The sequence below is a fragment of the Mytilus edulis genome, chromosome 5, assembly GCF_963676685.1.
Source record: "Mytilus edulis chromosome 5, xbMytEdul2.2, whole genome shotgun sequence".
In the NCBI taxonomy this organism is placed as follows: Eukaryota; Metazoa; Mollusca; class Bivalvia; order Mytilida; family Mytilidae; genus Mytilus; species Mytilus edulis.
This window is the reverse complement of record NC_092348.1, coordinates 16,587,386-16,604,937: the sequence shown is the minus strand read 5'-3', so window position 1 is coordinate 16,604,937 and position 17,552 is coordinate 16,587,386. Positions and strand designations below refer to the sequence as shown.

The window sequence follows — 17,552 nt, the reverse complement described above, 5'->3', positions numbered from 1 at the left end:
AAGAACGGAGACACACAGACAGAAAAACATTATGCCCATAAAAGGGGCATGAAAATGGGGCATATAAATAACCAAAGATATGGCCGAACATTGACACAAAAGTGATAAAGAAGGTAAAACAGATATTGATTGATAACCTTTCAACTGTGACGGGAATAATGGCTATGGACCTAATACCTGAGGAACAAGGAGTTAAAACTAGAGGCTCTAAAGAGCCTGTGTCGCTCACCTTGGTCTATGTGCATATTAAACAAAGGACACAAATGGATTCATGACAAAATTGTATTTTGGTGATGGTGATATGTTTGAAGTTCTTACTTTACTGAACATTCTTGCTACTTACAATTATATCTATAATGAACTTTGCCCATTAGTAACAGAGAAAAAAAAATTGACTATAAAAGGCAATAACTCCTTAAGGGGTCATCTGACCATTTCGGTCATGTTGACTTATTTGTAAATCTTACTTTGATGAACATTATTGCTGTTTACAGTTTATCTCTATCTATAATAATATTCAAGATAATAACCAAAAACAGCAAAATTTCCTCAAAATGACCAATTCAGGGGCAGCAACCCAACAACGGGTTGACCGATTCATCTGAAAATTTCAGGGCAGATAGATCTTGACCTGATAAACATATTTACCCCATGTCAGATTTCCTCTAAATGCTTTGGTTTTTGAGTTATAAGCCAAAAACTGCATGTTCTATTTTTAGCCGTGGCGGCCATCTTGGTTGGTTGACCGGGTCACGCCACACATTTTTTAAACTAGATACCCCAAAGATGATTGTGGCCAACTTTGGATTAATATGGCCCATTAGTTTCAGAGGAGAAGATTTTTGTAAAAGATTACTTAGATTTATGAAAAATGGTTAAAAATTGACTATAAAGGGCAATAACTCCTTAAGGGGTCAACTGACCATTTCGGTCATGTTGACTTATTTGTAAATCTAACTTTGCTGAACATTATTGCTGTTTACAGTTTATCTCTATCTATAATAATATTCAAGATAATAACCAAAAACGGCAAAATTTCCTCAAAATTACCAATTCAGGGTCAGCAACCCAACAACAGGTTGACCGATTCATCTGAAAATTTCAGGGCAGATAGATCTTGACCTGATGAACATTTTTACCCCACATCAGATTTCCTCTAAATGCTTTGGTTTTTGAGTTATAAGCCAAAAACTGCATTTTACCCCTATGTTCTATTTTTAGCCGTGGTGGCCATCTTGGTTGGTTGACCGGGTCACGCCACACATTTTTTAAACTAGATACCCCAAAGATTATTGTGGCCAAGTTTGGATTAATTTGGCCCAGTAGTTTCAGAGGAGAAGATTTTTGTAAAAGATTACTTAGATTTATGAAAAATGGTTAAAAATTGACTATAAAGGGCAATAACTCCTAAAGGGGTCAACTGACCATTTCGGTCATGTTGACTTATTTGTAAATCTAACTTTGCCGAACATTATTGCTGTTTACAGTTTATCTCTATCTATAATAATATTCAAGATAATAACCAAAAACAGCAAAATTTCCTCAAAATGACCAATTCAGGGGCAGCAACCCAACAACAGGTTGACCGATTCATCTGAAAATTTCAGGGCAGATAGATCTTGACCTGATAAACATATTTACCCCATGTCAGATTTCCTCTAAATGCTTTGGTTTTTGAGCTATAAGCCAAAAACTGCATTTTACCCCTATGTTCTATTTTTAGCCGTGGCGGCCATCTTGGTTGGTTGACCGGGTCACGCCACACACTTTTTGAACTAGATACCCCAATGATGATTGTGGCCAAGTTTGGTTCAATTTGGCCCAGTAGTTTCAGAGGAGAAGATTTTTGTAAAAGTTAACGACGACGGACGACAGACGACGGACGACAGACGACGGACGACGACGACGACGACGGACGCCGGACGCAAAGTGATGGGAAAAGCTCACTTGGCCCTTCAGGCCAGGTGAGCTAAAAAGTGATATAGACCTCACCTGGTGGCATATTGCATTGAAGCTGCTTATAAACATCATTTCACACAAAATATTGAGCTGAAGTTTGCTTTCATGAATTGGCACATTAAACCCCACTCAATACATGTCCTTTGGCATAGATGAAAGAATACAGGCAAAAAATTAAGTAAACACAAACACAATATCATTAAATACATAATTTATTTATAATTCTATACACATTTAGCGCATGTACGAGTTTTTATTTACACAACCTCATAATAGTTGTTCTATATCATAATAATGAATTCGTCTTAAATTTTATTTAAATTTCTTAGAACTCTTTTTCCTAATAATGTTTATACATGTAAATCTATTTTGAAAACAAAAAATAAAAAGTACTCCTCTCATATTAAATTGGTTTTCAAAAATTAGCTACCTTTTGGGACAAATAGGAATCCTTACGGTTAATAGTCATTTGGAAAATTTGTGCTATATATTTGAGCATTATAATAGCATACTCAGCAAGAGTAATTCAATTAGGAGTGTTTTTCAAACCTTCAATAGAAACATAAAAAATAAATCAATGAATAAAAATTTGCACATATAAAACACAATAAATTTATCAGATCTTCAGAATAAAATATACTTGTATAAATGTATAAAATAAATATAGGACGGATATGGTGAAGTATGATATGACAGTTTGACAATCTTCAGTACTATAAATCTCTAACACAACAATAGTAATATCACATAAACAATAACACTGTTCATTCAGAATGATGTATGAGCTTAAACATAAACAAATGCTAGCTTGTTAAGATGTATCGATTAATTCTAACTTAATTACATAAAGTGAGGGAAAATAACCAATTAAATTTCAAAATCGTTTTTTTTACAGAATCAATTCCAAAATATAAAGAAATGTTGAAAATTCTACAACATCTTCTTGCTTAAAGCTTTGGCTGATGTATAATCTTTTTATTCATATCTTTTCTAATTTTGATTTAATGAGTAAAATCACATACATATAATATATGTATATTTTCATGGTCTTGAAAAGTCCCAAGATGGATGAAAGCACTTGACAATGCTGCTTTTAAAACTCTTTTTATGTATTCAACTTTTAATATATAACTATGTGCACCGCTTCAACATAACCTTTTTTTGTATATTCTATGTATCTATATGTATAAATGCATGTTTATATATTTACATAAACATGTACATATATATCTCTAAATCACAAAATGTTCTTAAATACCATCTATCTTTATGATACATATATCAGCATTTCATTATCAAATGAGCGAAGGTTAAGAATTGTTGCTCTTATATTCAAATGGCACAGTTCATTGATGCAGTATCATGTAATCAGTGACTTTGGAATGTTGATGCGTAAATGACAGCACTATGTAATCACATTATATTAAAAATCTTTTGTCCACTAATGTTTTCTTGGCCAGGTTCCATCTTCCTCCACTGTCTCTGGCCATAGCAATTAACTGTAAAATAAAATGTATTTCAATCATATGTAATGGACTAGTAATTCACAGCTGAGTCTACTTGTAAATATCAACATTATCATTATTCAAACCAAGTTTTTAGTGTCAGTGCAATTAACTCCTGAATAGAAAAAAACATTTAATAAAAAAAAATATGTTTTACAAACGACATATCAACATAGACATGCATCTAAACTCTTTGTAACAAAACTATGAATAAATAAAATTGGTATTCAAATTTTTATCGATATTAAAGCAGGTTTTTACATATCTCAACGCTACTAATTTTTTATTATCCTTATTAACAGTGAACATTTTTAAACACTTATGTGTATTTATCCAATAATTGCAAATAAAGTCTTACCTCTGTGATTAGATATGTGAGCACTCCAGCCAGAACAAAGTTTTGAAATATCAAATCTATTATACAGAATAGTAGTGTGTCAAATACCACCAAGGCTGATTCATTACCATAAAACAAAGCTCTGTCAAATGAATGGCCATCATCTGCAAAATAAAATCCAAGTTTTTATAAATTTTCTTAATGTATTTTCCTTCTTCCTGATGTTTTTTTTTTCTATCCAACTTTGTTGTGTTTTTCACTGAAAATATTCCTTTAAGATGTATTTTCTGGAATTTTCTTGGAACTTGTCAAGTGATGTCAAATGCCATGTGATTACATTGCCGAAAGGCATGCATTTATAATGTGAAGCATTTAACAAATTGCACATATCAGCCCACTAAGTAACAATTCAGATATTATGGAATTTATGTTAATGTAATGCTATTATCACACAATAGAAATTAACAAGAATGTGTCCAAGGTACACGGATGCCCCACTCGCACTATCCTTTTCCATGTTCCATGGACCGTGAAATTGGGTAATTATCTAATTTGGCATTAAAATTAGAAAGATCATATCATAAGCAACAAGTGTACTAAGTTTCAAGTTGATTGGACTTCAGCTTCATCAAAAACTACCTTGACCAAAAACTTTAACCTGGACGGACGAACGGAGCCACAGACCAGAAAACATAATGCCCCTCTACTATCGTAGGTGGGGCATAAAAACTATTTGCTCTAAGTATACGATATTAATTGATATAATCAACTGAAAAGAATATTTTGACTTTTTTGCCTATTGAACATACCATTATAAAATATTCCTTTCTCTGAAGCATCCAGAAATTCGGTGTCCATGATACTCTCTAAAAGTGTTTTGTCTTTGACCACATAGTCTATTTCTTTTAACGACTGAAATCAAAATTGTAAATGTTATAAAATTTATCTTTTGTCTTATGCTGCCAGTCATCTTTTTTTATTGATAAGAAGGAAGTCATCTGCTATATGATTAGACAATAATTCAAAGCCCTCCACAAACAAATGTCAAGTTTTTTAAAAGGAGTAATTCTGATAGTATTCAATCAGGTAAATAAAAAAGCTTACTATATTGCTGAACTGGAAATCTCTACACAATCTAATAAATTCATTTATGAAACATTCTTACTAAAGGTAGCAAATCTGTGAGTTCTTTATATAAAAGTATTACGACAAAAATGTGAAGGGTAGCCAAGGTCATTAAAACCCTTAGTAGTATTAAAACTGATTTTAATACAAGGATATACCTTATTTTTAAAGTAACATGCAGAAAGAACCTTAACATCAAATTTTTAGATGTATAAATTTCAATTAGGATAACCTCCAAGTAGTTTAAAACTTTGTGACAATTGAAATATTTTAACTTATTACATTGGTTGCAATATATTACATTGATTTCCCAGTTAAATAAAAACAGATAATTTCACATGTGAAATAAACGTGGTTATTTCACTCTCTGATGTCATACAACAATAGGCGTTGTCAAGACGTCGATAACATCGGATCAAAACAAATTGTCAATGCGTAGGAAAAAGATATAGTTCCTTACATTTTCTACATTAATTTCATAAAAAAAGCCATTTGCCAATGTAATAAAAAGAATAACTAATCGCGGTATTTGAATATAAAAAATAAGACAACTTGTGACCGAACGCCGCTATGGATTAAACTAGTGGTTATAAGCATTGTGCATAAGTTTCATAACATTTGATTGAGACAAACTAAAGTTAGAGAACAGAAACGAAAAATTCAGCAATTTTTCCATTATTTTTCAGCAATTTTTCCATTTCCAGCCTTTGCAAAGAGAGATAACTCTAGAACAGTACAAGAGACACCACCAAAATTCACACTTGATCTGTGTATTATTGTAATAAGTATTGTGTATAAGTTTCATAGTATTTGGTTGAAGCAAACTAAGTCAAAGAAAAGAACCAAAAATTCTGTAATGTTTCCATTTGTAAAAGGGCATATCTCTAAAACAGTAAAAGTGAAGCCAACAAAATTCAAATTTTGATATGTGTTTTGTAATAATATAAAGCATTGAATGCAAGTTCCATAACATTTGGTTTAGGTAAACTAAAATCTGGGAACAGAAACCAATTTTTGGACGAACGAACATTACAGACAGACAAGAGTAAAACTTAATGCCTCATCCTCTATGGCGGGAGGCATTTAAACATAATCTAACAAACATTCCACTTCTACCCCTCATAGATGGATAAAATGTTAAACTCTTAGATCAATGCATACAAAGAGTAAAGAGTTGATAACACTATACAACAAGAAAGTAGAAGATGTAGACAAGTTCACATACCTTGGAGCAGTTAAACAAGGAGGAGGAAGTGGTCACATCAACAACAGAATACAGAAAGCAAGAGTGACATTCCATGGCCTCAGAAGTATATGGTATGCATGAGGAATTGGCCGAAAAAACAAAAATACACCTGCATAAATCATTAGTAAGACCTGTATTATTGTATGGATGTGAAACATTGAAACTCACAAACCTTGAAGAAAAGAAACTAAATACTGTAGAACACCAATGCCTAAGAAAGAGCCTAAAAATAAAATGGCAAAGTAAAATATCAAACAAAACAGTAAACGAAATTGCTAACGCCACAAACATCAGTTGTGAAATAAGAACGAAACACTGCACATGGATAGGACACATATTAAGGCATGAAAGAGACAACAAGAAAGAATTAGAGGAAGGCTAAAAACTACATGGAGAAGAACAACAGAGAGAGAAAGGAACGAATAAGGATGTACAAGTTGGAACATGACCTGAACAGCAGCAAAAGATAGAAAAGGGTGGTAAAGCAGCATGGAGGCCTTATGCAAAATTCTAGCGCGGAGAGAATTAAGATAAGATAGATGGATAGATTTTTGTAAACAGACCCTTAGCCTGTTACATTAACTACTTAGGAAAATGTATACAGGTATATAAAACGTTTATATGTGTGACAAAAAAGGAAATGACAACTGTGCACAGATATCAAATTGGCAATGATTAACGATATGTGTATTTTATATACTTACATGATCAACAAATCCAGCAAGGAATTTATTAACAACATTATATGCATTAGTCTTTGTATTTATGATAGTTTCTTTTGATTTCCCAGCGCCCCCTACTGCACCAGATCCCTGTAAATATAAATATAACATTCTATACATATTTCAGTATGGTCTATGAAGAGGTATAAAGACAATTTTTATTCTAATTCCCCAGGCACAGAAATTCAAATGAAATTACCACTAATCAGAAAAGTTTATTAGAATTGTCTTTTGATTCTTTTCATACTAACATATAAAAAAATTAGCATTTAAGCCCTAGCAGCAACAAGTCCTTTCAACTATTTTAATACTAACATTTAAATTTCTATCATTAAAGCGCTAGCTGCAACTGGTCAACATGTCATTTCTGAAAATTTAAATTTATTTTTTTGTTTTTGAAAAAATTGTCATCAGAATGTTCAATGCATAATTGATTAACTTTTAAAAATAATATAAAATTATGTTGGCTTATTGTGAAATTATATCAATCATAAAACAAAAAATCACCTTATCTGTTTCATTAAAACAACTTTTCTTTTATTGAACATACATTTTCACTTTTGTAAAAAAAAAACATGATCAAAATTGTAGTTACAATGGTATAACTGTTTATAAGTCTCTACAGCTTATGTTCTTAGATCAAACTTTTAAACCTAACTTTCATATATTTACAAAAATAGTTAAGCAGTTATTCAATAAGGAAACTGAACTAGATCCAAAGCAGTACAGTCAAACTAAGATTTAACCTCAAACTAATTGCAACAGAAAATGTTTTAGTTCTAATCTATAGCATTATGCCCTTTATATACACAGAAAAAAGTCCCATAAAATGTAACTTGAGGAAAACTCAAAATTAGCATTTTTAATTTCCTATGGAAATTAACATTGGGAGGGGAGATAACTCTTGTTTTTTTTGGTCAGTTTTTGGTTGTTTTTCTTGAAATTTATGTTAAGTGTGATACTTTGATAGGGTTATAAGTTTGTATTTTACTAAGTTATATAATCTTCTGCTCATGAAATGTACAAAACCGAAGTGTTATGGGTAGTTTTATTTTTTTCATGCATTTTTCTTTAAAGAAATTGCAAATTTGAAGCTATGTGACCATTTAGAAAAAATAATGTGAAAATTTGGTATTGTTTATATCTGTATATTATATTTTTTCAGCTACTTACTTATCTAAAGAAACTTTAAACCACAAAACGAAGAATACATGCTTAATTATTTTGATTAAATTTGAGATTCTTTACCTTCGACATGTTGAAAAATTCAATAAATGGTCAATTAATGAATTACGAAATCTACATTATAGCTTGATACAAGATATGAAAACACCTTTGGAGTTGTTTGCTATACTCTAGAGACCGCTAAAATAAATCAAGAATCAAAACATTTTGATGAATAGAAGCGGTAAAGTGATAATTTTGTATCAATTTTTATTGATATTTCTACCTTTTTTTGCAAGAGTTACCTCCCTTTTCAATGCAAATCTCCATTGGAATTTTAAATGGTGATTTTTTAAGTCTTCCTCAAGTTGGATTTTATGAGACTTTTTTCTGTTTATATTTGGGGTATAATGCTAAAGATTAAAACTTAAAAATCTTCTGTTGCAATTACTTTCGGGTTAGGGTCAAATTTATGCTAGATTGACTGGACCACATTGCAGGGCTTCCAAAAAATATTTGAGCCAGCCGTACATTTCATATCTGATCCCGATTTTAATCCCTTAAGACTCAGTCACAAAAGGCAATTATGGTAATCAGATGGCCATTCCAATGATTGACATTACATTAAAAAAAAAAACGATCTTAAACTTTACTTTGATATGATATGAATTTGATGTTAGGATGTTACTGTTAAATTGGCAGTGCACATCAGCGTGCTCATATCTGCCGTAGACTTTTTATTTGTGCAAAATGACATTGTCAAAAACTTTACTTTCGTTTTCAACCGGAAGTTGACTTGACAATGGTAAAACATGGACCATAAACAGATACGTAAAATCCGTGTACGTTTTACAAAGCACGACTGAGAGAAGAAGCTCTTTCCACGTTATTTCTTCAACAAAATACTTGATTTGAACGTTAGATACAGGTCTCATTGATAATTTTAGCATTTTTAAAGAAATGTAGGATGCATTATTAAATTTCCCACCTGTGCACATGCGCACACGTGTTCTAGTTCATACGATGTAGTTCTGACGATTTTTTTTTATTTAAAATCTTTTTAAATTTTTCATCAAATCATATTAATATACTAATTTCTAATAATTTTAATCTTTTGGACTAAATCAATTAGATTAAAACCTCTGAAATGTAAGAAAATAATTGTGAATAAACCAATCAATTTATACGATGTCCGGTACTGAACATAGTTCACCTGTCACCTGAACAGGTAGATTTCAGCTGTCCAACTACTAATTAGACTTGATTTAATTTAGAAAGTATTGAAGTAGGTGTTGTTTTGATAGTAATTAATCATCTTGTCACATTTATGACCGGAAATGTGTTGATGTTAAAGGCAAAAGGTTGGGTCAAAAAGATCGTGAATTATGTAAAAATGACCGAAAAAGCCTTGAAAACTAAAAAGTATATGACCGTTTCATGCTTTGCCCAGCCGGACCGGAATATATGACCGTTTTGGAAGCCCTGGACCATTGTTTCATTCATTATTTTCGACATTGAACAAAAATTTTTTGAGTTGCAAAAGAAGAATACTGCTAAAAAGGGTTACATTTAATTTTGTTTGTTACAAATAAATATTCAGCTTTTCATTTTTTAATATACCCTCTAATGTTTACCTCTAAAGCAACAGGTAACATTACTGTCTCATACTTGACTCTTAATTTACGTGGTAATGCCATCATAAATGTCTGTTGGTCAGTATCTGGTAACAGTCCACGCTTTCCACAAAGATCGTCCTGTGTATCAAAAAATATGATATCGATTAATAAATTAACGTTATTCATACTTTTCACTGTGTTTATACAATCATTTTGCAAGGTATGATAAATAGTATGTTTAAAGATATTTCAAGTTAAAAGCTCCTTAAAGAAAAGTTTTTTCTCTTATCATTTTTATATGCAATGTTTAAAAATGCCATTATCAAAATCAGCTCTAAAGTAGGTATTTTCCATCTTCTGCATGTTTACCCTTTACAAATGTAATAAAAACTCACCAAAGATACCAAACAGGCTTATAATTTGTCACAACAGACTTCTTTTGTCTACATATGACTTGGTTGTGCTCAAATTTAATGGTTTGTAATGGTCATTGTATTAATTCAATGATCTTTTTTCGTAATAGTAAGTTTCAGTAAGCTTTTTCATCAGCCTCTACATTTATCATAATTAGGATTATTTTCAGATGGTTTTATTTTTATTTCCCTGAAATGACTGTTTCAGTTTTTATTTCAGCAATTCACCTTCATGTTTTTTTAAATCTTTTTGAGCCTTGTTTTGTTCCCCCAATTCCTAAATGGTTTGAGCCATAACCCCCGAAAGTAAATCTTGACCATCACTTTGTGGTATGGAAACTTGTGGTATAATTTCAGAGGGATTTGTACACTTAAACACAAGTTGTTGCCTGGAAACTACTAAAATGCTTATTTGGGCCCATTTGGGCTCTTATTCCTTTACTGTTTGGACCATAACCCCCAAAAATCAATCACAACCTTCCCTTTGAGGATATAAACCTTGTGTATAAACTTCATGGATTTCTATTAACTTATACTTAAGTTTTTGTCCCAAAACCAGCTGTCTTCAGACAACAACAACCACAACGAAGACGACGACGAGATACCAATATACAACCACAAAAAATGTTTGAGGTCATATAAAAACAATAACCCTCCCTAATACATACCTCCTCTCTCCTCATCATATCAAACATATCCCCCATGTTGGTATCAGCTTTCCCATGTACTGATTTACCATGGACATAATATCCAAACTGGGCATGTGCCATTACAAACACACTGATGTTACTCATAGAGCAAAGATCCACAAACTGTCGAACTTTATCTTCTACAAACCTCTCATATATCAATGTGAAGAAAATCCACTGACATAGTGCTACAAAAATAAAAATAATTACTATATGAACATTGCATTTAGATATTTTATGGAAATGTTTATAGGTTTCACCTCCAACTCTGACATTGTTAATAATGAATAAGAAAAAACAATGCTACAACTCAGTTCTTATGATAGCATGGTTAAGATTTTAAAAACGTGTCGATGGTTGTTACATAGTATGCGCCCATAACAATTCTATTTACTATTCTAGAAACTAAGTATCAAAACTTGTCTCTATATGACTATATTAAATTATGAAAATTTTCTCCAGTCCTAATTAATATTTTCTAGTTTGGGGCATCAGACTAGTGGCTAACGGTGCAGGTTGGTAACATAAACAGACATAAGTTTTATCTTTTAATATTTGAATAACTGAAGCAAAGATGTTTTTTTTTATGTTCAGAATGCTAATTTATGTTTGTTTTTTAAACAATAATTTGAAAGTAAGAGCATTTCAACTTCAATGGTTATGAAACCAATATTCTCCCCATAACAAATTTTTCATTCATTCTTACCAACTAAAATATAAACTGATGCTCCTATGGCATATCTGAACATTGTACTATCTTCAGCCCTGTATGATGTTGTATCTTTAATGATTCGGCCATCTGGATCTTTTGTTGCAACATTTTCAAATCCAACAACATTCAGGAAGAAAATAACAGCAAAAATCTGGAAAATCTGATTAATTTTTCTCAGTGTCTGAATTTCATTCCATTCATTTGCTACAAAATAAGTACGCCAAATAGACACATTACTTCCTGTTTTCTTTTCTGAGGTAGCAACCACATGTTTTGGTCTTTCCCAATCAATTAAGAATACATCTGCTGTACACTGCATGATTATCATATGAGCCATCTGTAGACATTTCAAAGCAAATCCTGACCCAAACAATGCCAGCCATTCCCTTTCTGCTAATCCTGTGATATGGAACAAGAAAACAGTATTTTGTCCCTAAAAGAAAGTAAAGTTTAAATTAATTTGTTTAGTTCAAGCCAATAAAGGGCATATATATACATTCATGAAATGTAAAAAATAAAAGAAGATATTTTTCAAATCTGTCCAAACAAAAGTTGTATTTCATCTACTCAAAATTTGAAATTTTGACCCATGAAACTACAATTAAATAAAAATATAACAATTTTCTTAAAGTGGACATAAATTGTAAGAAAATATAAAACAAATCTGTCTATAGGATTTTGCTGTACATGAATGTTCACAATTGGCAGGCAAATTTTTTTGGACGTTATTTGAATAATGCTTAACAAATGACAACTGTATAAAAAACATTTTTTTCTCTAAACTAAAGTTCAGCTGGTTTTAAAAGTGGTCATTTTAACAAGATGATGGTTAATATGAATTTGCCCTCATTGGCATACCACATTGTGCAAAGGGAAGTTACTCTAGACCAAATTAATTCAATGGAAATCTATCTTTTATTCATACTGACCTTGAAGAATGTCAGGAAATAGAATGCTATACCAAATGTAATCACAAAGAAGATGTTAGCCAAAGATCCTGATGCGAAGAACAAGAAATTGATGATCGTCTGAAAGTCAATAGCTGGTTTTCCCGCTCTTTTCGACCACACCCATGTCCTGTAACCAGCATAGATAATACTCAGGGTTGACAGCGTTCCTACAGAAATCTGAAAATCTCGTCTGTATTTGCTAGTTTCATATTCGTAATCAACTGAAAATGATGTCTGAAAATAAAATATGAACAAATGGACAATTAATTATTGTAAATTCAGAATTATTGCATGCATTTATCATTGCTAAAGACCTATTGTTGAATGGAAATGCACGTGTAATTATTGTGATTTCATGAAAATCTGTGTGCAGATATAAGCATCATATATCAAATGTGAGTTCTTTTAAAAAATGAGATACTTAGTTAGACGCATTATTCCCATTAAGGCAAAGTGTATGTAATTGCACACCTCTAGCGTAATACGGGATTAAAAACGTTCGTCGTTAGTTACACAAGTTATCTCCCTTACTCAAAGAAAGGACACACGAAAGAGAAACTACTTTTTGCGGTCTATCAGGATCCAACAAGCACATCTTAAAACCTCATAGAAATTATCTGAATTACTCCAATTAGAAATCAAAGCATTCTGTACGTTGTTCTGTGTGCAGCCTGACTTTAAAACATTGGTTTTTTTTTTGTTTTAGACGCAAAGGAGAAGGCATTTCGTGTTTAGGATATCAACAGAAAGAAAAAAAACGCCTCACAACAAAATCATAAACAAATAAACAAATAAACATGTAACAATTGATATCAAATTAATTAAAATGAAACCCGAATTGACCTAACAATATCGTTTTAAAAAGCTGTAGTCTTGAACAAAAAACACAGTACTCAACTTAAGTTTTATAATAGGTTTCAAATAATTAATGAAAGACGTGTGAATTTAATTGTTGAATTGAAAAGACGTTGACATGTTCGTATTTTATGCAATTGAAAATTTTAGGACATGATTTATATTCATATAAGAAATAAGACGATACCAAAAGAATAGTTTGACAACTAGTACAACACTTACATGTCGGAAGAACAAAGACAGAAAACAAACAAAAAATAAACAAATTAGGCCCAAAAAAATTACTCAGTAACTTAAAAGTTGTTTCACTCTAACATTTATCTTAGAATAAGTAAAAACTATGTCATTCAACTAGCTCCCAGTTTTCAACTTTTTCTACATATGCAGAAAATAGACAGGTGTCTTCTATTCCGTCCGAAATTTATGGGAAAACTAAATCTAAATTTAGAAATTGAAAGTACACATGTAAGATAAAATATAACATGTCATTTCTTCTTTATCAAATTCCATTTCAATTCAAATTGCCTGTGTGCATCATTCAAAATTAGAGAATGCAATTTTGACATGTTTGAAGTAACAAGTCTCAATGATTCAAGATTATGAATGAATAGAATATAGTATTACGAGGGGGTAGGACCCTTATCTGGACTCTGGGATTTCGGGATTGACCCTTTCAGAATCCAATTCTATTTCAGAATTTCCGGACCAGGAACTCTATTTCAGAATTTTGGGATGTCTGGATTTAAATTTATTCAAATTCGGGACATCAGGATTTCATGTTTTTAAGCCCGGGATTTCAGGATCTGGACCTCCTTCTATTACGGTTTAAGAAAAGAGGTCAGGAAAGTTCTGTGCAACTTGTAACTGCAATTTAATATTTAGTGGAATGAGAGGTGAAAATGTGTTCTATTACCTTTCGATAGCATCCTAATATCAAAACCGATCAATTCATTCTGACAACTGTTGCACTGTGTTAAGGTGTCAGACCACCAATTACTCCCTCCAATTTAGAACGTAAAATTAGCCCTACTCTGGCACAAAATGGTGCTTTTGATGTCCTTGTTTACTTGACCTAACCAACAAATTTGAAGAAATAAACTTTTGGTGAAAGAGAAATATATCTAGACCATTTTGAGCCAAAATTTACTTGTCTATGAGTTAGCATTAAAATTTGAGGATTAATGCCCTCCAAAGTATACTAATGTAAGATTTCCAGAAAACCAGGGGTTATTTTTAGAGTACCTCTGTTCAAAGGTCATGCTGTTAATTTCAACAGCTCTCATCTCAAAAATGAAAACGGTAACACCCCCTTTTTTTTTTCTGGTGTAACTTTTCAAGCAAATTTCATATGTGAAATTTAAAAAAAATCCATTGTGTAGTTTAATTATGTACACTTCAACTTAATAAAAACCTGACAATAAATCCTGAATTTACAGCCATTAGACCTATACATACATGTCACATAGTTTGATATTCCTATACACAATCTAATTATGAAAAACATTTCCCAAACATCAATTTTCATAAAAAATATTCAAATGAAATTTTTATTCATCTTGAAAAAAGCATAATTATAGTTTGCACAAAAATAAGTAGAATGCACTCATGGAAATAGTTTCAGCATGTGTAAAAAAAAGTATGCAAATGCTGCTTAAAAAGGTATATCTTTTCACATAAGGTCAACATGTGACCATTTTGAAAACCTCTTTGCTCATGGGCAAATAGACAAAAAAAAAATACTGTTAATTCAGAAAAAATTTTGAGGTTTTCAGTTACGTGAATATTACTACTGGGTGGTATTGCAATAATTAGAACTAGTATTCTGATGTCTGATACATATATCTGTATGCAGATTTTCCCTGAATAACTGTGTAATGTGCAAACATATATATCAAAGTTATATCAGCATAGTGATTACAAATGTAGTTTTGGCAACATGATCTACTGAGGTATAAACCTGTGCAAAATTTCTAATGGACCAATGAAGTATTTGTTAATATGTAAATCAAATATAAGTAATACACTAAAGATATGTACCGATATTGATGCTCCCTGCTGTGCGTCCACAAGTGACACAGTTCCGTAAGTGATGGAGATATATGGCGGGAAAATCTGGCCTGTACTGGTACTTCCTACTAACTTAAGATTCATACTTATAGACTTGACATATCTGACATACTCTGGCTGGGCACCAGCTGTTGTTGCTGCTCCTACAAACAAACATTCAATTAGGTTTTACATTTCTTTAGTATTAAAAGACAATTATTCTCAAGACTGGGTGAGCACCAGCTATTGTGCTGCTCCTAAAAACAAATATTCAATAAGTTTTATATCCCCATAGTATAAAAGGACAACATTTTTGCAGAAATGAAAGATTAGTGATTATCTTTTATCAAATTAAAAGCTTTTTTAATTTGATGTTCATGACAGCTCTTTGAAAGTCTATATTGAAAATGTTGGTTAATGAAGGGTTACAATTGGCATCCAAATTGTAATGCTTTTTTTTTTTAATCAGGTCAAGATACTACAAATTTTACATAAAATATATTTTTGATATTACTATTGATGAAAAATAACATCTTTTTGACAATAACATTATAAATGACCAAGTAATAACTCCTTATATGTGCATAATTTGTGTTGTAAAGTCAGTGTTGGTCTTATAAGTTTTTAATAGAAATAACTTTGGCCACGACTCCTGATTCAGAAAATGTTTATGTCCAAGGATACAACATAATGATCAGCACATTTTGGTTGAATAACATATTATGTCAGAAAAATGCACAAATTCAAAATATTTTGATATATTAAAAATGCTTACTTTGGACTCTGAAATGTATTCTAATGAGAATATATTATTTTTTCCAGCTATAAGGCTTTTAAAATAGACCAATTTAAGAAACAAGTTATGAACTGTTCAATGATTAATGATAACATTGCAAAAAAACTGCAGATTTAACATAACCAAGTATTCTTCTGGCATCTTTCTAATCAATACTCAAGACTTTCACAAAACAATAAACCATGTTTAAGGTAGCACAATACAAAGATTTTTTTACTTCCAATCACTTAACTTTAAAATGCTGTAACTTTCTTATGAATGCATAAAAATAATAAATGAGGTATGTATAGATAGATAAAAGATTAATCTTTTAAATGATGCAATATTTTAATTATGCAATCATTATGTAATCAATTATTATGTAATTAGTGGCAAAATCTAGGTCAGTTCACTTGAATGAATTTAGCTCTATCATCTCTTTAAGCAATAGGACATTTTGCGGCTTGGTGTCTGGAATTGTAGGGGGTGGTCTCTCAAGGATAATGACAATGCAAAATTTAGAAAGTGTGTGCTTGAATATTCTGAGTGTGATGTTTTGGCATTAACTGAAACTTTTTTACGTGGTGATGAAAGATTGAATATTCCTGGCTATACCTTCTTTGGTCAAAATCGAAAACATTTACATAGAAATGCTACCCGGGGATCTGCGGGGGTTGGAGTTCTTGTGAAAAAAGACGTCCTACATTCATTGAATGTACTACTTTTAGATACGGAAATTGAGGGAATTATGTGGATAAAATTTAAATCAAAATTCTGTGATATATCGATTATTGTGGCTGTATGTTATTTGCCGCCAGCAGAGTCAAGTAGGGCGCTAGATTCGGATATGTATTTTCAAAATCTGTTACAACAAGTTCATGAATACCAAAATTTAGGTCGAATAATAATCTGTGGAGATTTGAATTCAAGAGTTGGTCAAAACAGTGATTATGTTGAAGGCGTCGATATAATACGACCACGAAATGTAGTAGATTTTTGTGAAAATCATCAAGGTGATAAATTTATAAATTTTTTATGTGACATAAATTTTGCAATGTTGAATGGCCGCTTCAATGACCACGAATTCACATATATTGCGCCCGCGGGACGCTCTGTCGTTGATTATATGTGTGTACCATACGAGGATATAGAACATGTACATAGTTTTAGTGTTTTAACGATGTCCCAATGTATAAATGAAATTAATTACATGCCTGAAAAAATCCCAGATCATTCACTGTTACTTTGTGATTTAATTATCGGATGTAAATATGACTCTAATACGACAAATTACGATATTAACTCGGATGATCAAAACAAGAAATTTAAAGTGACAAATCTACCAAACGATTTTATGAATAGAGATGAAATAGTTACAAAAGTCAATGAAGTTATCATGAATATTGAAAATTCAATTCGAATTACTGAAAATGTTCAA

At 31.5% G+C, this 17,552-nt stretch overlaps 1 protein-coding gene across 1 annotated transcript in view; it reads right to left on the bottom strand.

Moving 5' to 3' along the window:
- Window positions 1-2,155: 2,155 nt before the first annotated feature.
- Window positions 2,156-17,552, bottom strand: part of LOC139523108 (meckelin-like) — a 39,434-nt gene continuing 24,037 nt past the window's right edge. Inside the window, exons 13-21 of the mRNA XM_071316887.1 lie at window positions 15,331-15,503; window positions 12,418-12,672; window positions 11,483-11,921; window positions 10,756-10,964; window positions 9,693-9,812; window positions 6,877-6,984; window positions 4,611-4,713; window positions 3,823-3,965; window positions 2,156-3,458 (exon numbers count right to left, since the gene is read on the bottom strand). Coding sequence (XP_071172988.1) covers window positions 3,378-3,458; window positions 3,823-3,965; window positions 4,611-4,713; window positions 6,877-6,984; window positions 9,693-9,812; window positions 10,756-10,964; window positions 11,483-11,921; window positions 12,418-12,672; window positions 15,331-15,503 — 1,631 coding nt within the window. The 3' untranslated portion in view covers window positions 2,156-3,377. The remainder of the gene's footprint in view (window positions 3,459-3,822; window positions 3,966-4,610; window positions 4,714-6,876; window positions 6,985-9,692; window positions 9,813-10,755; window positions 10,965-11,482; window positions 11,922-12,417; window positions 12,673-15,330; window positions 15,504-17,552) is intronic.